This window comes from Mytilus galloprovincialis, chromosome 5 (assembly GCF_965363235.1).
Source record: "Mytilus galloprovincialis chromosome 5, xbMytGall1.hap1.1, whole genome shotgun sequence".
In the NCBI taxonomy this organism is placed as follows: Eukaryota; Metazoa; Mollusca; class Bivalvia; order Mytilida; family Mytilidae; genus Mytilus; species Mytilus galloprovincialis.
The window spans coordinates 73,910,752-73,938,242 of NC_134842.1; the positions used below are offsets into that span (position 1 = coordinate 73,910,752).

The window sequence follows — 27,491 nt, forward strand, 5'->3', positions numbered from 1 at the left end:
CTTTGACTCTGGAGACTCACAAATCAAATAGAGTTGCTTTCATTATATTGCATGTTTTTTTGGTTTTATTTGGTACTATTTGCATGATGCTGCATGTTTTTTATGTGATAGTCGGTTAAAGAGCTCACCAGAGCTCATGTTTTCTCTGTTATTGTGTATATATATGCCGACTCTAAATACAATTTACTTACTTACTTACTTACTTACTTAACTATCATTGTAATTTTTTTTATATAAAATGTTTACATGTTTCGTCAGCTTGATATAAAAGAACACCGATATATTTCGTATTGGTAACAAGATTTTTTATTCTTAAAGAAATTGGTTGCTGGCTTGAATTTGGTTGTTCAGTGTTTGTTTCTAAAAAAAAAATCCTTGATCTTAAACATGACTAAGCTGTATTACCGGCCAAATAAATGCACATCGCGTAATTATCTCAAAATCTCAAACTTTTAATCATAATATTCCATCCCCAGCATATTTTGAGTATAAGATATTGAAATGTATATTAGGGTTAAATAAATTCCACGTGAAACAATAGAATATATATGGAAAAGTTATACAGTATCAAACATTTCACGGTATTTTGGGACTGAAGCCATAAGTACTATGTACCAACATATGACCTGTGATAACATCCGATTACCATGATCTAGCTATTTAGTAAACCACAATTATTTTTGCTTATTTTGATTTCTTAGATAAAAAATATTAAATAACGGAACTTATGGCTTCCGTAGTATTACATTTTAAATAATTGAACATGCTAACCACACGCGTATCTTATCTCCAACTTAGCTTATGTCGAAATGTTCTTCTGTTGCAGAAAAAAATGATACTGTTAATACCGTAACAGATAGAAAACTCAGGGTTGGAATTCATAGAACAAAAAAGGGGCAGTGGCAAATATGTCATGTATATTTTGAACACAGAGAAAACTACCCCGGCACCCTTTGCCAAAAAAAACCTTCTGTTTCTTATTTATGGCTTCGGACTTTATGTTTTGAATTGTAGTTTCACTTTCCATATTCGGTATTTTACATTATATATAATTCTAATGTATAAAGCTCCACGTGGTAAAAAACACGTGATGCCGGAATATAGTATCTTCGAGTTGGGCTATTTCTTTCTTTTCGGGCGTCAGTATACTTCAAGCAAACAACATGCATGTGTAATAAAGAAAGTTGTCGGTACGGTACATGAACAGATTGGTAAGAAAGCAAGGTTTTAATTTTAATTAGATTGAAAAACTTAATTCGAGGGTTAAAAATAGAGAGCACAAAAAAAGGGAGGGGGAGGTGTTCCACAGGGAATATTTTTATCTTATGAACTCAACATTTGAAAGTTTATTATTATTTTTATTTAATTAAAAGAGAAAAACGAATGTAAAACAAATTGTGAATGGTCTTTCTACCTTTCTCCCATGCCAAGAAATTGCCTCCGTTGAAATTCTACAAACACCCCATAGAGCAAAATACATGGATGATGAATATTGACCATTTGGTATATGGCTGTGTTCTAAGCGACACGTACAATACATGAAGGTCATAAATTAGTTTGTTGAATGAAATCAAATCTTTAAATACTAATGGGTGCCGTAGTAGGTCGACCGGAATTTTTAGCAAGGATTTCTTGGCACGATTACCACCACATGGTTCATACCTCTCCTCGCGGACTGTTAGTTCTCGAAGGTATCACCAGAATAGTAGCCAGAACTGTGGTACTGCTTTTAAAATAATGACAGTTGTAACCCATTCGTGTGATGTGTTTGGATAAATGATTTTGCCATTTGTTAAAAGAACTTTCCGTTTTGAAGTTTCCTTGGAGTTTGGTATTTTTGCTACTTTATTTCTTAAATGTAATCACAATGTTGATAGTATCCAGTCAAATATTCATTACTTTTCTACTTTTGGTATACAATATCAAGAAATTAACGACGGAAGGGAGAAATATACATGGATAGTGTACAAGGTTATTTTGAAGAGTTTTACAGACATTTAACCTATATATAAGTTTGTTTTAAGTATGTTTTGGGTTAACATGCAGTATCTGCAGTTATATGAAGTTTGTAATTAAAGTTGACGATGACATTGTTATCAACATTCCTTGAATGATTCACTATTTTGGACACCTAAGAAAATGACAAATTTTATAATTATGAATGCCAGATGGATTTTGAAAGTAAGCCTTATTGAAAGGGAACCATATGGGATATATAGGTCTTTTGAAATATCCGTTTCCAACTTTTTCCCATACAGCAATGGACCAAAATGTCATCAGTACGACCATGGAGATTTGATTTTAATGTTGTTATGTGCCTGTCCCAAGTCAGGAGCCTGTAATTCAGTGTTTGCCGTTTGTTTATGTGTTACATATTTGTTTTTCGTTCATTTTTTTATACAAATAAGGCCGTTAGTGTTCTCGTTTGAATTGTTTTACATTGTCATATCGGGGCCTTTTATAGCTGACTATGCGATATGGGCTTTGCTCATTGTTGAAGGCCGTACGGTGACCTATAGTTGTTAATGTATGTGTCATTTTGGTCTCTTGTGGATAGTTGTCTCATTGGCAATCATACCACATCTTCTTTTTTGTATTTAAAGATGTAATTGGCAGTGGATTTCCAACATACAGTTTCAGTATTGAAATGCATCAGCCAAGTTATTAGAAATATGAGACAAAAGATAAAGGACAACTGGAAAAGTCATGCACATTATTGTATAGTTTCACAGACCGAAATATAAAAAATGACGAGTTTGGCGCACAGTTAAACTTTTCAATAATGTGGAGTTTTGTAAACTAATCATTTTATTGTCGTTTAGAAAGTAAAATAACAAAAATACCGAACTTCGAAGAAAATTCAAAACGGAAAGTCCGAAATCAAATGGCAAAATCAAAAGCTCAAGCACATCAAAACGAGTTATATTCCTGACTTGGTATAGGTTTTATAGCTAGGTAAACCTCTCACTTGTATGACAGTCACATAAAATTCCATTTTATTGACCTGGTTATATCTATTAGTTCGTTTCTATGTATATTGCATTGTTGTTTGTGTTTTGTTGTACTTCAGTGGTCTGTTATTTCGTTGTTTTCCTCATAATGTGTTTCCTTCAGTTTTAGTTTATAACCCTGGTATGTTTTCTCTCAATCTATGACTTTTGAACAGCAGTATACTACTATTGCATTTATTTATAGTGGTCCATGTGTCTGACGGCCATTCATTTGATGAATCCTTTACACTCTAGGTGTGTTTAACGACAAAACACCCTTAGATATGAATTATACTTTACGGTGTTTGATGACAACTGTCGAAAGATTTTTTTAACTTGTTTGTATTTAGAAGATGTTTCCGCTTTCAACAAGATGTTTACTTAATGATGAATGACATTATAGATATACCAAGTGCTTGATGCACTTAAAAAATAACCAGAAATATTTGAAATCAGTATGAAATATCCTTTCATGTGACACAAACAGTGACATTTTATACTCTGAAAAGAGCTATTTGTGTACCCTATCTCACGCTTACGTCAATGAAAATGAATATTGAACCGTTCCTTCCAATAAGTGCAAACACAACTTGTTTCTGGTCAAAACCTTTTACTCAAAGTCACTTACTTCTGTTTGATTTTTTCAAGAAGTCTTCTGATTGGAGGCATTATACAATAAGAAACAAGGAAGCCAAATGTCTCATTTTGAGTAAAAATCAGTAGGTTTTGACATTGAAAAATAAATGGAACATAATTAAAAAATCGCTCCACACAAAAATGAAAAAAAGTATTAAAAGAAAAAAAGTTAAGAAATTTATCTATGAGTACTCACAGTTCTAACATGAATATGACATAACCAACTTAGACTTATGATTGAATTGTAATAGCATGAGGAACGATTGTGAGCACTTAAGATCATCACAGGTTTTCTTTTGGTACGTGTTGCTCAGTCTTCAGTTTTGCATATTGTGTTTAGTAGAATGTTGTTTGTTTTTCTTGCCATGTTGTTGACAGTTTGTCTTCGACTAGTTGGTTGTGATATACATTAATTTCGGAAAGGTTTAACTTCTGGTTCTTTCTTGACCTTTTATAGCTTACTATGCTAATCATAAAGTGTTCCATGATCATTAGTTTTTTACATCTCTGTTCCTTTTTTAATTAAGAATTGAACGCTTCGATCTTTTTGTAACTTCATTGGGGTGTAAAAGCGTTGACCGAAGTACATTTTGTATGAAAATGTCTAAAAATGTGCGTACGGTCAACGCTTTTACAACCCTATGAAGTTACAAAAGAAGCATTCAATACTTATAATTACATTTTCTAGCTAGGATCATGAAAACACGATTTTTATTAAGTTTTTATTTAATTCACCTGTCCACTTTATTTTGGGACCTCGTGTCATCATGCATAATAAATTTTAATGTGTAATGCGATAAAGGAATAACGCGAGATGTGCAGTTAGCCAATCAGAATAACGTATTATACTGAAACATACATCTAATGCAATTATTGAGGTATAGTGTTTTTTTTAACATGTCAATGATTGTAGGGAAAACGGTAGTATTTAATTTTCCCAGCATTAGGTTGGCCTTTTGTGTACCCAAGACAGGGCGTAGGAAGTCAACTTAAGAGCGCTGTGATTGGATGTAAGAGTACAATATATTTTTTATTTATCTATGAATAACTGCAGTGGGTATATTTACAATATACATTTTGAAACCTATTGAAATATTTTCTAGAGAATTATTCGAAAAGACTTGCAAAATTTCATAAATTTGGTGCAAAACGACGGTGGGCATGGATAACATAAACAAGCTTCGTTGGAAGTTGGTCATGATACTATTTGGCTTTAATTTTTAAAACACAATAATAAAGTACTAACACAACATATAACTGTTTTATCCAGGTTTTTATCTTAAAAAGTGGTAAATTTAGAAAATGTTAATATTGTCGCCTATGGCAGAATAAATAGTACCGTTTTCCCTGTATGAAATTCCAGTTCCAAACTAACATGACTAAGACAAAGGAAACACATTAGTGTAGAATTGTCCTCTTGGATCATTCTTTTAGATGTATGTTTTTATTGACAAATGATAACATTGTGTTGTATCTTTGGGGTCATTAGGAATTATCTACAGAATTGTGTTTGTTACTTGTTGGTCTGTTTGATTTATTTATAAGAACGATAAAACACAACAATAACCGAAATCGATGTGACAAATTAATTGCAACGATACAGGTTTATAGGCAAATACAAAGACTATATAAACAAATTTGTTAAGAGCAGACTTCCCCATGAGAAAACTCAAAGAGGAATACTATAATACTGGCATTATTACATAAAATACACTGTTACCTTGAAAGTGTAATCTAAAATCAAGATGCTGCATATCAAAGAAAGCTGATTTACAATCTATTATTTAACTTTATAAAATCAAAGCATGAATTTGACAAATCATATTATTCTTATGCATATACATACTTAAACACAAATTTTGATAATAAAACATAAATATTTATAAATTGATTTGTTTAAGTCAGTATATTATATCATGGCGTCGCTTTTATTGTTATATCCGGGTATTTGCAGCAATTACTTGGTTCATAATGGTGAAAATGTGATTCAAGTTAATTTTGGCTACACATATGCCATCATCTGTATACACTGTTTGGGTATTATCCCAATTCGTCCATTTTTCATAATTTGAACACTATTTCCTGGCATTTCACGTACAATTTCTACTACTTCACCTACTTGTACATTGTGTTCCGAAGGGCTCTATTAAAAGTAATATATTTTAATTTAAAAAAATACAATATCAGTCACCACGTATTTACCTATACTGGGTCCCTAGTTAGTTAGGAAATGCCCATTGAGTGTAGGTGTAGATGTATAGTAGTTATATGGTTGAATAACTATAATTAATAATTGTTTCCGTTTTGATCAAGCTTTAATTTCGTTTTGTCGTTAAATTATTTGTATATGTTTAGTTTTCAATTCTTGAAAACTGTTTGTTTGTAATCTAGTTTGATTTTTAGTTCCCTTCCACGTTTTGATATCCGACACCATCTGAATTCATTGATTCCTTTGGACTGTAATCAAGACCGGATGTAAGAACTTCCACTTGATCATTTGACTACACTACCGTGATTTTAAAACTCTTACTATTGACATGATTGATGACCAATAAAGATGTTGCAAGACTTTATATTTTTATATTTGTACCGTATCTTGTATAAATAAATGCAAAAGAAGATTATATATTTTTTGAAAGGAAGGTAGGTGTCAAAAAACTGTCCCTCAAAGTTTTCTCTCTCGTTATCTGTTTGTGTTTTCTCTTTGTGATGAATAAAAGCAGTAAAAAATCTGTTCTTTTTTTTGTGCGTTTTTAGCTTATACCGTGATTTTATGGCATGGATTGATATCCGATGTTCTTTGTTGTTCTAACATGACGAAATCTCTGATAATTACTGTTTAATATATATTCATATATGCAGCCTCTCTTCTTTTTTGTTATGACCTATAGTGACTTAGTTTGATGTCTGCAATGACCTAATGACAAAGTCTCATGTCGGTAATTATTTTGCCTACCTTCGATGTGTACGGTCGTTGTATTCGACCCTGTGCTCGTTCTGGTATGACGTCATGTACATCAGAGTACCCAGACTCTGTGATGTTCGGACCTGGAAGTTAATAGTTAAATTCACCATGGACAAATTTAGAATTATGTATGCATTAATTCTTTCTTAGGTAAATATAACTTAACTTAAGGTTTTTAAAGATATTGTTTGAAAAGCAATTTACATGACTTTTTGTCTTTTATCTCAAGTCTGAGAGTTAAGTGTGGCATTACATCAATGCTTCCGAATTAGAACTATGTTACAGTGTTGTTTGGAATATGAACTTTCTGGGTTATTGAGCTTAATCTTCACCACCGTCTTTATATACTTTAGTATTTTATATACGTTATTTAAGGAATGACTGTAATATTTTATCTGTCTATGAAGAAATAATATAAAAAATGTAGTGCACACTAATTACCTGCGTAGCAGGTTATTTTAAAGTGTGCACCACTTTTTTTTTATGTTATTTCGAATAGGCATGAAAAATATAACAGTCATGTCTAATAATTTAATTCTTAATTTCATTTTAAATTGGAGTAATTCGTGAAAAAAATGTTGATGACGTCACGGTCACATGACAAAATTATGTCTATGAGGTGATAAACACAACGACGTCAACAAATCAGAAGACGCGTTACATCCAAAATTAAATCATTTGTTGATAATTTAAAAGCTTACCTCTTTTTGGTCTTACATCAGATATACTTGAATACCCACTAGACGCTGAAATTGTCAGTTACTTTATGAATTAAAAAAGCAAAGTAAAACAATTCATTCTTTTAAAAACACTAGCTATTTTAAAACGAAATGTAGATTTTTTAGACGATATGTTGGATTTAGTTTTGAGTTTGTGCACTAAAATTCATTAATAGATAACTGAGCATGCTTAATACATTTTTAGCTTCAGATAGATCTACAAGTATGGTCTGTCTCGATGAGTTTATTTAAAGTTACTAGCTCACTGCAACTACTAAAGGAAATGGTTTCAAATGCTTTTAAAAATGTTATATTTTGATAGAATAAAAATAATTTGCAGAATTCTCAAATTTTGAGACTTTATATTTACTTTATGTCAAAGACATGTGTTGGAATATGTGACAATTTCTATGATAGGCTTAGAATAAACAACACAGTTGTTTCTTCAGGGCACTTACTGATGTCATCATCAAAAGAAATAAGACATTGTTCTTTTGTAGTAATTCTTTCCGTTGCCTTCGGCTGTTCTATAGGACGCGCAGGAGGGGGCCTTACTCTTGGTTGTTTTGGCAAGTCCTGTGGAATGCGTTCAGGTGGTCGTCTGCTTAGTGTGGTTTTATCATTCTGCCTTGTTTGGTCGTGTCCAGAGCTGCCCTTTTTGGCATAATAATTCTCGTAAAAGACCTCAGCTAAAATAACAAAATAGTCATAGGTTAACACCCCTTTAAAAGTTTACCGTATATTCATTTATTTATTAGTTATGTGATATTTGTTGGGGGTCTCATTGGGGGGTTCCGATCCCGGATCCCGCTTACTGTTTTGTCAGATTCCCGTATTCCGCTTGCACTATGTACATAAGCAATTCTCATTTTTTTGTCATTTCCCGGGTCCCGCAAGCCCTATTTCCCGTGTTCACGCCACAATAATTTGACTTTCACGTGTCACGCTTACAAAAAATCGGCAATCCCGCGTCACGCTTAGACCCCAATGAGACCCACTTTGTTCCCACGAGTAATTGCATATCAAAGTTAATATATTCAATGAAGATATTCTACATTTAATTAACTGAATGTATATTGAAGCTAATACAAAAAAAACTTTACTTTTTACTTTTAAAAAAAGCCAGGATTTTGTCATATGTCTTGACGTCTTTTCTGTTAAATTCATGTGTTATGGTAAAGAAAATTAATCACCACCTGCATTTATTAGATTTGATTTGGTTCAACGTAATTTGTACGATGTATAACGTTTGCAGTTAGATTAAGAATAAACCGGACATAGATACTATAGTATATTATATAGTTGATTGTCTTATTCCTACCTCAGTTTGATAATAATTAGTATTGCAATTTTCATTATTATTAAGGTAGATTCATGGTATACCGCAATCTTGGATTGTACAATCACAGTACAAAATCGGTCTAGTTATTTGCCCAAATCAGCAAATTTGGAAACAGATTTGCAATTTAATGGTTAGAATGTTTATTTATATAAAGAAAACTTGTTAATTTATACCATTATTCAAAATATTTTAACAGATATCAACCTTTTTGGCTTTAAAAATCTTTTTTTCTTCAAAAGAACCATTTAAGGGGAGATAACTCTTTTAGTACAAAATTTATACTGGGCTAATTGGGAAATTTTGTATTTTCACTTGTGACAAGAAAACAAGTTCGGTGACACCATGTTTTCGTTTTATTTTCTTAAAACATATTATGAAACCTATCTTCTCACAATTTATTTCAAAATTCTATCTCATAGAATTTTTGTATGCTCTCTTATTTGTTTTTTCATGAACAAACTTACCAAATTTAGGCAATTTTCAAGGACTCATAGCTTGAAAAATAGCACGGTGACCCATACTTTTTATTATATTTTTGAAAAAAGCATAGTGAAATCTTCATAATAATTAGTATTGCAATTTTCATTATTATTAAGGTAGATTCATGGTATACCGCAATCTTTGATTGTACAATCACAGTACAAAATCGGTCTAGTTATTTGCCCAAATCAGCAAATTTGGAAACAGATTTGCAATTGATGGTTAGAATGTTTATTTATATAAAGAAAACTTGTTAATTTATACTATGCTCTCTTATTTGTTTTTTCATGAACAAACTAACCAAATTTAGGCAATTTTCAAGGACTCATAGCTTGAAAAATAGCACGGTGACACATACTTTTTATTATATTTTTGAAAAAAGCATAGTGAAATCTTCATTTTGGCAAATTATAAGAAAATTCTGTCTCAAAAAACATTTACTTATGATCTACAGTAAATGTAATATCAGTATTCAGTACAAATATAATCTTAAATCAATCCTAATTCTATCATATTTTTGAGAAATAGTTTTAGTCATTCCAATGTGACTTCATTTTTTGTGTGCTGTTTTAGAATTTCAAATGTGACGTCATTTTTTGTGCTTTTTACAATTTCAAATGTCCTGAGTGTTCTTGCATTTAATACATATGTACTGTATTCGTGTCACGTTATGTTGTAGTTTTAGAGGTATTTTCGACATTGCCAAATAAGCGGGAGGTTTGACTAGCCATAAAACCAGTTTCAACCAACTGTTTTGTTTTAAAATGTCCAGCACTGAGTCAGGAATATGTCAGTTGTTATATCCATTCTCTTTATATTGGCTTTTGTATTGGTAGCAGTCCAGTGTTTCTGTTGCTCCGTTATTTTCCTCTTATAATTTTTGTGTCTCCCTTGGTTTCAATTTGTGACCATGATTTGTTTCAGTTGAATCGATTTAAGACTATTGATCAGCGGAATACTATTGTTGCCTTTATTTCTACGGTCGTGCTATCAATATATAAGTACACACAAACATTTATAACAATTTGAACTCATTTTGTATTTATATTTGAGCTCTCAATTAACTCGTGTGATTTTGATGGCTACTTTTTTTTTTATTTTTGTCAAATATCTAAATGAAGTTTTTATCTGAAATAAGTATACAGCCAATAAAATGTTGCGGTCGCATGCCAAGAAAGAGAGTAAAATAATGTTAGAAAGAAATAACACACATATGACGTATAAAGCGATGCAGTTTGTTAATATATAGCACATTCCATAGCTCAAATGCACTTCTTTTAAAAAAAAAATATGTTTTCATCATTTAAATGTTAAAATTCTACCACTTGCAACAGTTAATTGTCATAAAAAAATAATCCGCAATAATTCAACCTTAGATTTGGATTTTAAATTCACTGCACATTTTTTATTTTCTATTCCGAATTTAGCAAAGAATTTATCATTGTGAATCGTCAAGCAACCAAAAATTAAGTGGAATTAATTAATGTAGTACATTTATAGGCAAATTTCAATAATTGTTTTCGCTTTTCCAAAATTAGAAAAACAACCTACCTTCTATAGATCTAAGAGAAGTCTTTTGTTTCTGCGGTGTCATTTGTTCGCCGTTGACCACGTATATCAAAACATTGAACTAACAAGAGTTACCTTTATTGACATTGTCCGATATAAGACACCATTCGTTATTTGCACAATATTAGTAAATTTTATACATTTTTTGTTGAAAGTACGATAAAATTTTGCCAGTGGCCTTTAATGGTAAATACAATGGTCAGTAAATTTTGAATGTAGACTGCAGCTTCAATCTCGTCCCGATCGTGTAGATACAATTTTATGTCTCTCTCGGACTGAATAGGAAATAACTGTTGCTAGTGGTAGAACATATACTTGATGAACAAATGCGAAGTTCTTATAAGAGAGAGACAGAGAGCAATTCTAAGTCCAAGCAAACTACATATAAACTCACTTGGTAATTCTATACAGGAAAGAAAATAATTGACAATAATGTATTTCACATTACATATATGACACTGGTGGGAGATGCTTGAAACACAAATTTATGAAATATCTACTTGTTATTATTGTAGTGATCTACTCCTATGTAACCTTGCTTCCCCATTTAGGAGTGGATAATTGATGTTCAATCATCTGAATTCTTTGTACTGTATTTTGTACTATATTTTGCAATGTAGTTTATATTTCTTCATTTTTCTTTTTTATTCGTGTATTGTGTTGTCAATTATCATCTTATTGGTAATCTCAGTTGCTCCGAAAGGGTAAGCAGATCCTGCTCCACATGTGGCACGTCGTGTTGCTCATGTTATTACAAACCCGGTAAACAGTCAAATTAAGAAGGTCACATTCGTAGTGAAAATGGAAGTGGATTGTTGTTACGACTTAAGGAACATATACGATATCATCTGCGAAACGAATTTATCATAACGGTCACCGGATTCCTGAGATCACCCCCAGTTTTTGGTGGGGTTCGTTTTGAGTAGTCTTTAGTTTTTTATGTTGTGTCTTGTGTACTATTATTTGTCTGTATGTCTTTTTCTTTTTTAGCCAAGGCGTTGTCAGTTTATTTTCGATCTATGAGTTTGACTGTCATTTGGTATCTTTCGTCCTTCTTTGAAAAACCAATGGAATTAAAAATTAAACATAAATGGTTGTATAAGCTATCAACTAACGAATAAACTCATCATATATACCAGGATTAATACAGTTAGTATAAAAAGTAAAATAGCATTGGGTACCAAAAAAAAATTGAAATGTTTTGCTAAACACAGCTTATATAATCTATACCTAGATTAAAACAAAATCTTAGTATTTCGGCAATTTTTCAATATGTATATGATTGAGTATAAAAGCAGTTTTAAATGCTGGCTACGAATTCTGAATAATTCCGAGGTGGCATCCGTTTTTGAAAAATGAGGGTCTTGATAAGGTTTATAGAGTAGAGACAGAAATACCGAACTCCGAGGAAAATGCAAACAAGGCCGTAATCAAATGGCAAAACCTAAAGCTCAAACACATCAAACGAATGTATGTGGGAGTTGCAACCTTATTTTTGTCAAACTTTCAACATTGACCATATGGGAACTGCTTAAATTTAACAACAATGATAGATGCCTTATAACAAAATGGGAAAATAAGTTTCTCATTAAGTCGTAGCGTACCTGGCCTTTCTGAACCTGTCTTGTTTTTGTCAATAAAGTCATGTAATTCTTTGTCTATGTCACATAGTTCTAACATTTGCCGAACATTTTCTGCACACTAAAAATAAAAAAAATGTCGGTTATTCAATAGTATAAGCTTAAATGCACTATTCTCAGGTAAAGCTCACCACAAAGTGATTGGATTATGTTAAGCGATGCCCTCTGTCGACGTTTGATTGTAGAAATAGCATCGTTGACTTTAATTTGCACGTTAAGGAACAATTGCAATGTCGATATATTTAATTGCATCTTCGGATTGGTTTCAGATAAAATTTTGAACTGATAGACATTGATACTTGTAGTAGGTGTTCTTACTAATGGGTTTGTTCGTTTTAAAATAATAACATCCATAGTTGATTCTGTCCTAATAGATATACATTTTAGGTTTTAATCAATCTTATGATACATGATACATGTAGTATGCTGATGAGAATTCAAACTAAATGGAAAATAATGTAATTTAAGGTAGATACATGGTATACCGCCATCTTGGATTGTACAATCACAGTAAACAACCGGTCTAGTTATTTCCCCAAATCTGCAAGTTTGGAGACAGATTTCGAATTTATAGACTGTTTAATAATTTAAAGAAAACTTGGTAATTTATTGTATAATTCAAAATATTTAAACAAATATCATTTTTTTGCTTTTAGAATCATTTTTTTTTCAAATGAGCCATTTAAGGGAAGATAACTCTTTTAGTAAATAATTTATACTGGAGTGATAGGGATTTTTTTCTTTTTACTTGTAGCAAGAAAACAAGTTCGATGACACCATTTTTTCTTTTTATTTTCTTAAAATATATTACAAAACCTATCTTTTGACAATTTATTTCAAAATTGAATCTCATAGATTATTTTTATGCACACAAATGTGTTTTTCAATGAACAATCTAACTAAATTTAGGGAATTTTCAACGACTCATAGCCTGAAAAATAACACGGTGACCCATACTTTTTATTATATTTTTGAAAAGAGCATAGTAAAATCTTCATTTTGGCTAAGTATAAGAAAATTCTGTCTCAAAAAATATTTACTTATGATCTACCTGAAAGGTTTTGGAGTAAACAGTACTCTTATACATAAGATAGTTATAACTACATTGACTGGGGTATCGATTATTGTTGTCATTGAACATTTTTTTTAATTGGTTACCTACGGATAATATTTCGACCGATTACGAGATGTCTTCATTTTTTACTGACGTCAGGATATGATGTATTGAAACCCGTTTTGTTTTGTTTTGTTTCTGAAAGTTTTGACGAGTGATTCAATTTAAAAGGATGTAGTATGACCTGAATACACTTATTGTATTTTATACAATTTACATTTCGCAATGCTTTAAGACGTCAAAACTCCACATGAAATAGTGAACTAAATTAGTTCATTTTCTTAGGTTCATTCTTATAGATGATTACAATTTATTTTAATTCTAATAACTTTGTTTAAATAATTCCATTTGGAATCAAGTTATCAATTTACATGCACTGCACAATTAATTTACACAAAATATGGAATCGCTACCTTGACAATGATACTCATAAGTCGGATAATCCTAAACTGAGCATGATCTACAAAGGCATTGAAGACGCTTATCATGTCGACGTACCCTGTCCTACACTTGAGTTAATGCAATTCCCTCATGATTTGGGTTTTACCTCGGTTTGTACGATTGAATAGATGAATGTATGAAACATGAGCATTGTTAAACTATTTTTGCCTCTTATTACCTCACATTGAAGTATCCTTACTTATGATGAATATTAAAATTATTCTTAATATAAAATTTAGCTTTTGAATCAAATGATTAACATAAGATCTTACCTGGTCATGGTCTACACATGTTTGGGAGTCTATATTAGTACATTTCCAGATAAGATCTCTCAGAAGCTCAATTCTCGCTTCTTCAAGATGTTCGAATTCCTGCAGAAAAAAAAATATATAAAAAGGAAAATAACAAATTATTGAATTCCAAGGAACATTTAATATACTTAGTCCTTTATCAAATTGTAAAATCAAACGCTCAAACACATAAAACGAATAAAAAATAACAGTCATATTCCCGACTAGGTAAAGGCATTTCCATATGTAGACATATGGTGGGTTAAACCTGTTTTATAGTCAATTGATATAATGCATATTAAATAAACAATCTGAACAGGAATGATGAATAAGATGGAGGGGATTGTGTAAGGCAATAACTTTTTAAATCAAAATAAACTCTTAAAATATTAACACAAGCAATTGAAAAACTCGTATTCAAAATTGGTAATGAGCAATTCCACGAGGTCTTCCACGGGCTCTTCTTCAAAGGAAAAAGTGGTTAAATATTATTCAGGGCTTGATTTAAATAAGTATTACCATAGGAACGCTACATTTTTACCTTACAAAATAGCTATAAAACCAGGTTAAATCCACTACATCAGAAAATGCCAGTACCAAGTCAGGAATTTGACAGCTGTTATCCATTCGTTTGATGTGATTGAGATTTTTCTCGAAGTTCAGAATTTTTGTGATTTTACTATTTTGCTCTTTTGTACACAGATAACTGAAACGTACGTACAAAGCATAATTCTTTTCGGTAGCATGTAATTTATATGAACATTGACTGATATTTAATTGTTCTACGAAATTACGGAATTTGTTAACATATTTTTATGAGTGGTGATATAATGTTCATGACAGGATGCCTTTGGATTAGCTCTTTATTTGCAACAAAGATAAACGTTCCAAAATCTACCTAAATCAATTATCTATTGAAAAATCATTTAGAAATGCTATAAGCCAGTTAGACGTCCAGGTCCTTAAACTGCCTGTTTTTAATATCCATTCAATAACCAAAATCTGAATTTGATGTACATTTGGTCGATGCCACTGCTGGTGGACGTCTCGTCCCCGAAGGTATCACCAGCCCAGTAGTCAACACTTCGGTGTTGACATGAATATCAATAATGTGGTCATTTTAATAAATTTCCTGTTACAAAACTTTGAATTTTTCGAAAAACTAAGGATTTTCTTATCCCAGGCATAGATTACCTTAGCCGGGTTTGGCACAACTTTTTGGAATTTTGGATCCTCAATGCTCTTCAACTTTTTACTTGTTTGGCTTTATAAATATTTTGATATGAGCGTCACTGATGAGTCTTTTGTAGACGAAACGCGCGTCTGGCGTCCTAAATTATAATCCTGGTACCTTTGATAACTATTGTGTTAACAATTAAAAAAAAATAAGACATTCTCGTCTTGAAGTACCTTGCATTATAAATATGATAAAACGAAATTTCAAAGAAAGTAAACTATGTAATTACAGAACATGTGTTCTCCATGTCTCTTTCCCATTGCGTTCTTGTGTTCTCTAAAGTTTCTATGCTGTTCTTGTAGGATTGATCTGGAATAAATCAAATGAACTATTTATAATACACTAAATAGATATAAACAGATGTTTTACATTTGTAAAGTTGGTTGATATAGTTAAAAGTTTAATTTTTGTAAGGTTTTGAATAAACCTAAGAGTTCGGTATTTGTTTGTCTTATATATTTCATATTCTCTAATACAATTATAATTCTGATATTTTTTGTCAAACCGTTTTAAAGAGTTTATATCGTTTTCATATTTATTCATAAAGGAAGGTTGATTTCTTATCAAATTACAATCACGATTACCCGCTAAACGTAAAACTATAAGAAAAAAATAGTGTTACTTCAGAGACTTATTGACGAAATGTATATCCGAACGGGGACCGGCTATCAATCGAAAACTGCTGGTAAAATAACATTGCTGTAATATTGCAATGCCATGTTTGTATACCCTTGGGATTATAGCTTCACTGCAATGGCATATGTGTGTGTACTCTTGGTACTTTGTAATTGACTATAAATTTACCATTCTAGAGGCTGTTGCTGTACATATGGTAATCAAGGCTTGCTGTTATGGGATATCTGTATATCCTAGAAGTTCAAAGTACACTGTTATTCGCTTATTGTGCATCATTAGCTATCAAGGCATGTGTGTCAATAGCTATCCAAACACACTAGTACTGCTGTAGGACATAGCAGTATCATTTTGCGATCTCGGTACATTGAGAATGGTTTTTTAACACTTGAATTTGCGAATCAGGTAACCCCGTTAGCTTTTTGCTAACTCTTGGAAATTAAGGTGTACTGAGATGTCCGTTTGTTAACATTTTTGTGACCTGGGAGCAATGAAGCGTCGATGGAAGTGTTTAACGAACTTGGCTGGCTATACAGTCCTTGCACGGTCGGCTCACGGATAAATGAGATTAAATGATGTCCCATGATCTCCCATTGCCTATTACTGAAAACGAAATGAAGTTACCTGCTTGTTCCATAGTTTCAAAAGCTTTTTCTTTGACTCTCTCAATCTAAAATCGAAAAGTAGTATGAGATAATACAAACTAAAATATATATTTTTAAAATTTTTATTTGCCTTCCACCTGGCTGACCTTTCTATGGATATAATGTCCCTACCTTTAACTTGATTCATTACCACATCGATCTTAGCCAAGCTAACATTGCGGCTACAAACTAATACTGGATGATTGCAAGTGTGTCCGTTGTACCGTTGTATATCACATGTTCATTTACATATGTTACAGGGATTTTGTGAGTTCAGGGATTTTGTAAAATCACTGAAATTTCATGGAATTTGTAAAATCACTGAACTAATTAGTGATTTTTTGAAATCCCTGATTTTGACTAGTGATTTTACAAAATCCCTGAAATAATTAAAATCTTTTTTTACAGATTCACTGACTAAATTCAGAGAATTTGTGAAATAAATTTATTCATTTTTATTAAAAATTTCTGTGAAAAAAACCTACAACGGTAACACTCAATAAGTCTGAGGTTAATCTAGCCTTTATTTTAATATTAAGTGAGCAGTTTTCATGCACTATACAACTGCCATACTGTAGAATTATGGCTCAGACACAGATGTCTTTAAAAATAAAATAAAATAAAAACATACAAACAAAAAGTACTTCAAATAATTGAGGTAAAATTGAAATGCAACATATGTAACCCGGGGGAAAATATGATGAAATTGTGGAACCTGTTGTCAATGAGCAACAGAAAGAAGACAAAACAAGCTTTTATCACTACCTTGTTTGAAAGAAAGGTACTGTTTATTATAGTTTTTTTTCTGTAATTAATGTAAAAAATAAAACCCATTATATTAAATTTTTAAAATCAACTATAGAAATGGAACATTAGGTTGATTGCTGTCATAAGAGAAGAAAAACACATATACTAGGTATAAGAAATTGAGTGGGATAGGGTAAGTTATCCAGTGGCAAATATTACATGCATATCAGAGCAAGATCATCTTATTTCTGCATGAAGTTTGATTTATAAAAAGCAAATAAGTCTTCTATTATTGATTTGATGCCTACAAAATAACATTTATATAAAAACTAAAATAATAATAAAGACAACAGAAAATATAGGTAAGAATACTTTGCTTTTTACTTGCATGTTTATGAATAGGTTCAAACCAAGCAAAAATAAAAAAAAAAGTTTTACTTCCTTTTGTCATTTATCAGATACATGTATTCTATTACAAAGTGATATAACTTTGCATAATTTTCTAAACTTTCTCAACTCTTTATTGTAGGTATGAAGTTCTTCAATGTGGAGATTTAATAAACTCGTTAACAAACTCTATTCATCAGAGGAAGATGTTTTAAAAATATAATGTATGTCTTGAAGACATGAACAGCATACATGTTGTTCAGAAAATTCACATATCAAAAAGTCATGGTGATAGGGACAAAATGGTATTAAAAGTATGCAAAAAGAAAGTGTGCAAACCTTTCATACAAAGCTTTAGAACTTTACAAGGAACAATGAGAGGAATGCCAACTAAAATAAAACGTAGAGCTGCTACAGTAAACTAAAGGTATTCAGTATCGTTAAGTCTATACTAAGCATTTGAATTTTCCGAAAATGTAACAGTAGATATATAAGTGAACAAAATCAGTAAATTAACAATTTCAAACTAACTGCAAGAAGGCACAAAAAGGAAACAATTGAATATAATTTAGAGAGTACATTTCAGTGATAGATTTCGGAAACTCGAAAATAAGCACGATAATTCAGAACGAGCCTGACAGAAGCAACACACTACCAAAAACTACATTATAAGCAATAATAGTCACTCAGCAATTCAAAAGTGTGACATGAGGTGCACATGTGTCTCAAATCTTAAATTTAATGAATATTTGATGTTTAATATAGAAAAGCCTTACCTTATCTAGGTCCTTCGTTTTCACAGTGACACTTTGTTTAGCATTGTTGAAAGCCTCTTCAGCGTTATCCTTTTCCCGACATCTTTGGGTGTATTTTTCTTTAAGCTGGAAAATTTATGAACATGTGTTATTAACGAGAATCTATTTTGAACTACTTTGGATAACTTTATTACTCAAAGTGACTGATCTTGTTTGTAAGTATACTAGTTTTGCTCAATGGCTATTGACATTGGCGGATCTAGAACTTTTTATAAGAGGGGAGCCCACTGAATGACATAAGAGGGGCTTCAGTCGTGCTTCAGAGATTTCCTATATGTAATCAACTAAAGTTTTCTCATAAAAGGTGAAGGCATGCCACACAGGTCGGATCCCTGGATCAGCTTTTGATTGACATAGAAGTAAGTTTACTCTATTATGAGTGTGTCAATGTGGTGGATAAGATTTTATATATATATAAAAGTAATTACAGGAAATAGGACTTGCGGTAACTAATAATAATAATACAATTATCTGAATCGAAATACTCACTGATATGGTATGCTTATAAGATTGTTGCTTTAATTGATTAGATTTTCTTATTATTTCGTCAGTCTGTAAAAAAAATATTTCTTTAATGAAATAGTTTACAATCTCAATCCATTTTAATTTTGAACAAATTAAAATCTGAGTGTGCACTGTTATAAAAAGGAAAGTATAGATTAATGAAAATAACGCTTTAACATGTTTAAGAATTGCAAGTCAAATGCGCTTGTCATAATACCTTCATTAGAAACACTCACATCCAAATTAACTTTTGTAGACCTAACATAGATCACCGTAGCAAGTCATCTATATATGTAAAAATTTGAACATAAATACCGAACTACAAAGTAAAATAAAAAAAGGGAGGTTAAAAAAATCTGACAAAATAAAACGTTTGACGTACAATATCAACCAACATAACGAATGCATAGCATCTATCATATTCCTTTAGTTACTTGGTATACTATTGTAATCTGACATTAACGTACTGCATGTCTTTTACTATTCTGGTCAGCACTAAACTCATTTAACTCCCTTTCTATGGAGAGAAATTGCTTGGCTGCCAAGTCATGAACAGCTGACATTTTCTCCGTCTCTCGCTGAAGCTGTAAAATCGACTTCCCAAGATCTCTGAAAGACATACATACAAACACATAAACTCAAAAGTTCCTCGTTTAACTTTATTTAAAAAAAAATAACAATACAAAATATATATAAAACAAAAGATGTGGCATGATTGCCAATGAGACAACTGTCCAAAAAGAGACCAAAATGACACAGACATTAACAACTATAGATCACCGTACGGCCTTCAACAATGAGCAAAGCCTTTACCGCATAGTCAGCTATAAAAGGCCCCGATAAGACAATGTAAAACAATTCAAACGAGAAAACTAACGGCCTTATATACCTATTAAATTGAAGTATGAACCATTATGGCATATAATAACACAGGCACTTGTTTTCTACCATGTCAAGATTAACTATCATTATATCACTAGTAATATATAAGGACAATAGATCTTGCCATGGAGAGAAAAGAAGAGCCTGCATGTGTATTTATTTAATAAGTAAACATCGCATGTGTATTGTTGTTCGGATTGGAAGCATCCAGGTGACCATATCCGTTCAATCCTTGTGTACGAATCGTAGCGTAGAAATTTGAAAATTGATAAAATTCGCCTGATTTTCAAAACCAAATCTAGTTGATTTACAACTAACCTGCAAAAAATAGCACGAATTGACAAAATAACGGTGCCAGGGTTTTTTGTTTTTGTTGTTGATTATTTTTTCTTCTATATATTACTTGTTGCATAATTTTTTTATTCTTTATACCCTCTTTCTGCGTGATACATAACAGAAAATTACTATTGCATGCATTTGTATGTTATTTTGTTTTATCCTGCAATTGGGTGTCCTACTATACAGATGCAGCCCTAACGTTAGCTGTAGCTAAAAGCTCACATACACCTTGTTTCCTAACCTCGTACAAATACAGCTGATATTTAAAGACACTAAACAGTTATTGTCTATATATTCAAGAAGACTCTGTACAACCAGTAATGATATACTTATTTACCAAACAAAGTAAAATACGACATACCCCATCTCTTCTGGATTACCAATTTTCCTTACTGCGATCGACAAAGCCTTGGAATAGGCTTGTTCTGCTTTTATTCTTAAATAAACAAAAGGCATGTATATGTTTTTAAATAAACAAAAGACATGTGTTCAATACCTGCTTATACAAATACCCTGCATATTCGTTCGTCATTGGATAAATATGGTGTCATCGACAGCAAGCAAAATTTCCGCTTAAATCTGTGCTACGGGTGGCTAAAAGATGCAACGAGGTGCACATGTGAGTCGTTGCCCTGAATCTAAACTTGACGTTGGAATGAAAAATTGCTATAAAAGCATCGTTATTTTTCTTTGGGTAAAACAATATTTATATATTGGTGTTCTTAATAACCGACGTATATATTTTTATATAGATAAGACCGTTGGTTTTCCAGTTTGAATGGTTTTACATTACTAATTTTTGGGGCCTTTTGTAGCTTGCTGTTCGGTGTGAGCCAATGCTCTGTGTTGAAGGCCGTACTTTGACCTATAATGGTTTACTTTTATAAATTGTTATTTGGATGGAGAGTTGTCTCATTGGCATTCAAACCACATCTTCCTATATCTATATGTGTTAATGTGTCTTTTGATTGAGTTAATTAAGCTACATGTGTATTTCAATTGCTATTGTATAGTGTGTCTTTCTATTTTTTTATGTTACAATATTGTTTCAGGCAAAGATGAAGGTTGGTACCCATCAAAACGTTTAGATTCGCTGCATTTGTTTGCACCTGTCCTAAGTCAAGGACCCGATGTTCAGTAGTTTCCGTTTGTTTATGTGGTTCATAAGTGTTTCTCGGGGTTTTACAAAGATTTGATCGTTGATTTTCCCGTTTGAATGAGGTTATACCAGTCATTGTTGGGACCTGTTATAGCTTGCTGTTCGGTGCGAGGCAAGTCTCCATGTTTAAGACCATACTTTATACTATCATAGGCTAGTGTAATAAATACATTGTCTTTTAAATTACTTTACCTTTCTTTGAGGAATTCGTCTATTTCTTTACACATTTTTTTGCCTGATTTTAATCGTTGACATAAAATTTCATAGCCTCGAACTCCTAAAAAGTCAGCTTCCTATGGTAAAAAATAAAATCAAACAAACACAATAGTATTTTTTTCATTTTCCTCATTCGAAGCATGTGTATTTATAGGATGTATGAAATTAAGGAATTTATACCAATACTAGCCATGAATATGATAATTGATTTTAAGATTTTCCTCATTATATATCAAGTAATTACTGATTTGTTCAGAATTTTTGTTAAACTTTGTTTTCTTTCTCATTTTTTTTGTTAAGTTGCACTTACATTGCTCAGTAACGCTCAATTTTTTTTTCTATAAGGGTTTGGATGTGGGTCGTTATTTCTCTATTCTTCAATGTTTACCTCTTTTCTCTGCGTTTTGTCCATTATTTTCTGTTCCTTAATACTTTTGTGATCCATTGTTTCATGTTTTCTTTGCCGTACTGTTTGCCATTTTTTTTCTATTCATAATTTGTTGACCAATTATTCTCATTCAACCATATCTATAGATTCATCGTTTACCTTACAGACCCTCATTTATTAAGCATTCTAGTGATCTTTAAATTACTTTCTCTAATTCTTACACGATTTATGCAGGCCAAAAGCGGCCATTTCACCTTTTCGCGTTTTCGCGTTGTCTCCTTTCACTTTGCAAACGCGAAATCGAGGAATCGAGAGGTCGGGCAATCGGGAAATCGAGAGATCGGGAGATCGGGCAATCGAGAAATCGAGAAAGCGAGAAAGAACTAGAGGCTCTAAAGAGCCTGTGTCGCTCACCTTGGTCTATGTGAATATTAAACAAAGGAAGCAGATGGGTTCATGACAAAATTGTGTTGTGGTGATGGTGATGTGTTTGTACATCTTACTTTACTAAACAGTCTTGCTGCTTACAATTATCTCACTCTATAATGAACTTGGCCCAGTAGTTTCAGTGGTAAATGTTAATAAAGATTTACAAATTCTAAGAAAATTGTTAAAAATTTACTATAAAGGACAATAACTCCTTAGGGGATCAATTGACCATTTTGGTCATAATGACCTATTTGTGAATCGTACTTTGCTGAACATTATTGCTGTTTGCAGTTTATCTCTATCTATAATAATATTCAAGATAATAACCAAAATCAGCAAAATTTCCTTAAAATTACCGATTCAGGGGCAGCAACCCAACAACGGGTTGTCAAATTCATCTGAAAATTTCAGGGCAGATAGATCTTGACTTGATAAACAATTTTACTCATATCAGATTTGCTCTAAATGCTTTGGTTTTTGAGTTATAAGCCAAAAACTGCATTTTACCCCTATGTTCTATTTTTAGACGTGGCGGCCATCTTGATTTGATGGCCGGATCACCGAACACATTTTATAAACTAGATACACCAAAGATGATTGTGGCTAAGTTTGGATTAATTTGGCCCAGTAGTTTCAGAGGAGAAGATTTTTGTAAAAGATAAGTAAACTAAGATTTACGAAAAATGGTTATAAATTGACTATAAAGTGCAATAACTCCTAAAGGGGTCAACTGACCATTTCGGTCATGTTGACTTATTTGTAAATCTTACTTTGCTGAACATTAATGTTGTTTACAGTTTATCTCTCTATCTATAATAATATTCAAGATAATAACCAAAAACAGCAAAATTTCCTTAAAATTACCAATTCAGGGGCATCAACTCAACAACAGGTTGTTCGATTCATATAAAAATTTCAGGGCAGATAGATCTTGGCCTGATTAACAATTTTAACCCATGTCAGATTTGCTCTAAATGCTTTGATTTTTGAGTTATAAGCCAAAAACTGCATTTTACTCCTATGTTCTATTTTTAGACATGGAGGCCATCTTGGTTGGTTGGCCGGGTCACCGGACACATTTTATAAACTAGATACCCCAATGATGATTGTGGCCAAGTTTGGTTTAATTTGGCCCAGTAGTTTCAGAGGAGAAGATTTTTTGTAAAAGTTAACGACGACGGACGACGGACGCAAAGTAATGGGAAAAGCTCACTTGGCCCTTTGGGCCAGGTGAACTAAAAAGCAGGAAATAGGGAAATCGTGATAGCGAGAAAGCGATAAAGCATAAACGCGAAAACTCTTGATTGGGGTAATTTTTCACACAGTTATATGTTTCCTCCTTTCAGCATGATCGGACGCTGTGTAAAGAAGATTATAAAAGACAAGGCAGACGTGTTGTTTGTGAGACCACTTTGGCCAACCCAACCGTAGTGAACATATTTTCCATGTGGATTTGAAATAGCACTGTCTCTGTATCATACAATCTTGTAGAAAAGCATACTTCCGCAGTGCACTGCATCTAATAGTCTAACACATGTCTTCCCTATCACAGATCCGTTAAAAAGTAAAGAGCACCTTAATTAAAACACGAAGACGTGATCATGACATCGACTTTTCTTGCTTTCCTATTGAGACTTCATGAAAAAAGTACACCATGCCTGATGATGTCACATAGAAAGATCAATCGGAAGGAAGGATTGAATTTGACTGCATATTAAAAAAATCATTACAAATACAGTTCCACCACCAAATCTTTTGCAATATGATATCATCCACTCTCGACAGTTAGATTTTAAATATTTAAGACGCTCAGCAAGTCTCGCGTTTTAAATTTGAAAATTGAACTATCTAGAGTGGATAAATATCGTTTCATACTCGATACAGTGGTAGAATCTATATCTATCTATAATTATATAATTTATATAAAACTAAACTTCCTGTTTAACTAGGATGTAGATAAGTACAGTCACTTCATGTAGGGATATCTTTTTACCGGATCAAAGTCAATTAAAGAATAGAAAGGAATAGAAACCGACACTAACACAATCAAGACCAAACACGGAAAATGCTAAAACATTCATGATAAAAAAGAAAAAAAAACATAGAGAAAAACCAAAAGTGAACATAATTTCCATGTGGATTTGAAATAGCACTGTCTCTGTATCATACAATCTTGTAGAAAATCATACTGAAACCCAAAGAGTCTGCTGATAGCGTTTCTAGTCTGGTTTAAATATATTCCTAAGACATATGTAGGTGTTGCACTGTGTCTATTATATATAGTCATAGTTCAATACATGTTGTTATCAAATTCCAAATTTAAACAAAATAATATATGCATTCATTTAAGCAAATACAAAAACAAACGTTCTGTAAAAATCAGTATTACCGATCGTTATATGTTAAATTTAACTTACCCAAAAACCATCAACAAATTTAAGTCTTGTCATTTTGATCGAATGAGGAAGTTTAAATCTATAAATATATAACATGTATAAAGTTCAAAGATAAAGGGTCTTTGGTTATGTTAAACATTTTTAAAGTGTTGATATAAAGTAAGTTACGTGAAGATGCAGTTGAGTGCATACTTCCGCAGTGCACTGCATCTAATAGTCTAACATATGTCTTCCCTATCCCAGATCCGTTAAAAAGTAAATTAGAAAGAAAAGGGGGATCGCGTACGTTATTGGTAGCTCAAGTAAAGTGTAAAGAGCACCTTAATTGAAACAAACAGTGATCATGGTGATATTGTCTCACTTTCTTATTTGATACACATGCACAATTAACAGTGGCAATTCCAGGGCGGTTTGTTTTAAGATTAGTGCATTTTAAAGACATATATTTCGACCCCCCTTTTTTCTCCTGGGTTAGACATCCCTTTTTTTTTGAATGAAGGGATCCGCCCCAGCATATTGGACTACTTTACCTGATAACAGAAGAAAGCAAAAATAAGGAAAATGAAGACTAACCGACAGATACAATGACAGATAAATGCTTAGTTTTCTGGGAATATGCTCACGGCTGGTACATATATTTCTTTAAAGACATCATAACTAGAAACGATGGCGGAATGTGTTTATGTAATGTAAAAAAAACATTTCCAAAGTCGACCTGAAAAATATTTGTGATTGTTTAAAGCTGTTGCATCTTGAAACAACATTATATTTATTAAAACTTAAAGGAGGATACCAAGAAATACGAAATATAGCTAGACAATGCAACAAAGAAATAAAAAAACGACCTGCGACCTGTACATTCCCCTTAAAAACGACCTCTCGACGAATTCAAAAGCGACCTTGCGACCTGAGGGGGGTACCCTGTGGGAGCCTCTATATTTAACTCCTCCTAAACAAATCCAATAAAACTTATTCAGATCATGGACCTATAACATATGGTCACGGGTGTAATACTTACCTCTATGTCTCCTCATAATTTGTTTTTACTGGGTTTGCTATTTGCTTTATTCTTTTTTTCTATTTGCTGTTTTCATTTGCACTTATTTTTACAATGGTCATTTTTTTTGTGTTGTAAAGAAAAATGTGGCTTACCACGAAAAATTAGAAAAAATATACAATAAACAAAGGGATAAAATATGTTTAATTTTGGCAATAACTTAAACTTTTCTTTATAGGCTTAAGAAAGGGAAATATTAGGATTTTTAATACAATAATTTTGTTATTTTTTTGTCGTAAATTACGATTTTCGCAAATAGAACCAGAAATTATTGTTTAATTCAATTCTTTATTGAGTTAATTAATTTTCACTTTACATAACTTATATTTCCACATCTTAACCAAATAGGGGACGGGACTTTAGTTTTGACAATTGAAACATTTCCGTTTTCATCTGTAAAAAGAATATTCCATAACGGTAAAAAAAAAAACTCGTGATGATATAGTCTAGAAGTCGTTGTGAGCAGCAATCCTCTATCATAGAAATTGATGATAAAGATACGCCCAACATAGTCAACAAGTGTTCAATTAATAATTAATAGAATATGTTTGAAGTCAGCTTTCAATGAATAAAGATACAAGTCGACAAGAAGAGGGACACAGTCAGTGCCCAACGAAATGTCGATTGTTTGTTAAAAAAAGGTTCCAAAAACGTAACAAATATGTTGTTCCTTTTGAAGCCAAAATGATACGTGTATATACGTTAGGCTTTGGCCATTCTTTGGGTTTTTTTTTAAAGAAAAATGCACGACCATCTCTTTCGACTTATCTTTTAGTCTGGAAACACGCCTACAAAACGTTGCAGTAGCGTTGGGTTGGGTAAATGCTATTTACAATCAAAGCTGAATGAGGGTAGCTGGGGTGTCTTCACCCATCTGGGAATGTGAAATAACAAATGACAATCGGTTTAAATCTTTATTGAAATGTGCAAATTTCGAAAAGTTTGCAATTTATGTGAAAGACTTTTCGTGTTGAAAACGAAAATTATGTGTTTCATAAATGATATTTTCGACTGTACTTTACAAAAGATAGAATATTTTTGTACGATTCAATTTTTCAGCTTTGTTACATAGTGGGAGATAACTTAAATATAAGGGGAGATAGCTCAGATAAAATAAATTTTATAAAAAAATATGATTAGTGAAATTACCTATTTATTATGTAACAAAGAAACGAGCCCGATTTCTTCATTTTTCCTTTTCTTAGAGAACTCTTCTTGTTGTTGTTGTTGTTGTTCTTGTTGTTGTTGTTGTTGTTGTTGTTGTTTTTGTTCTCGTTCTCGTTCTTGTTCTTGTTCTTGTTCTTCCTCTTCTTATTCTTCTTCATTTTTATCAAAATTTTAGTTAGTATCATTTAAAAAAAAATCACATCAGATTGCTTAAGGATGTATTCTTCTGACTTTTCAGTCTCGTTGAAATCTCCGTTCTGGAATTATTTCCAAAACATGGGATACAAGTGGAAAATATCAATGAA

At 32.1% G+C, this 27,491-nt stretch overlaps 1 protein-coding gene across 4 annotated transcripts; it reads right to left on the reverse strand.

The window, feature by feature from the left end:
- Positions 1–5,250: 5,250 nt before the first annotated feature.
- On the reverse strand, positions 5,251–27,359 carry LOC143076405 (proline-serine-threonine phosphatase-interacting protein 2-like). Of its 4 annotated transcripts, XM_076252157.1 has the most exons (15): positions 27,169–27,359; positions 24,984–25,041; positions 21,726–21,826; positions 20,736–20,810; positions 19,621–19,762; positions 19,139–19,201; positions 18,611–18,715; positions 16,681–16,726; positions 15,653–15,732; positions 14,169–14,267; positions 12,306–12,402; positions 7,769–7,999; positions 7,293–7,337; positions 6,583–6,674; positions 5,251–5,769 (listed from the first exon to the last, which is right to left on the reverse strand). In XM_076252157.1, the coding sequence occupies exons 1-15, from the start codon at positions 27,342–27,344 to the stop codon at positions 5,629–5,631; spliced, it is 1,551 nt and encodes a 516-aa protein (XP_076108272.1). In that variant the 5' UTR covers positions 27,345–27,359; the 3' UTR covers positions 5,251–5,628. The 4 variants fall into 4 exon arrangements, with proteins under 4 accessions (XP_076108272.1, XP_076108273.1, XP_076108274.1 ...); XM_076252158.1 differs by lacking the exon at positions 20,736–20,810; XM_076252159.1 differs by lacking the exon at positions 6,583–6,674.
- Positions 27,360–27,491: the final 132 nt, after the last annotated feature.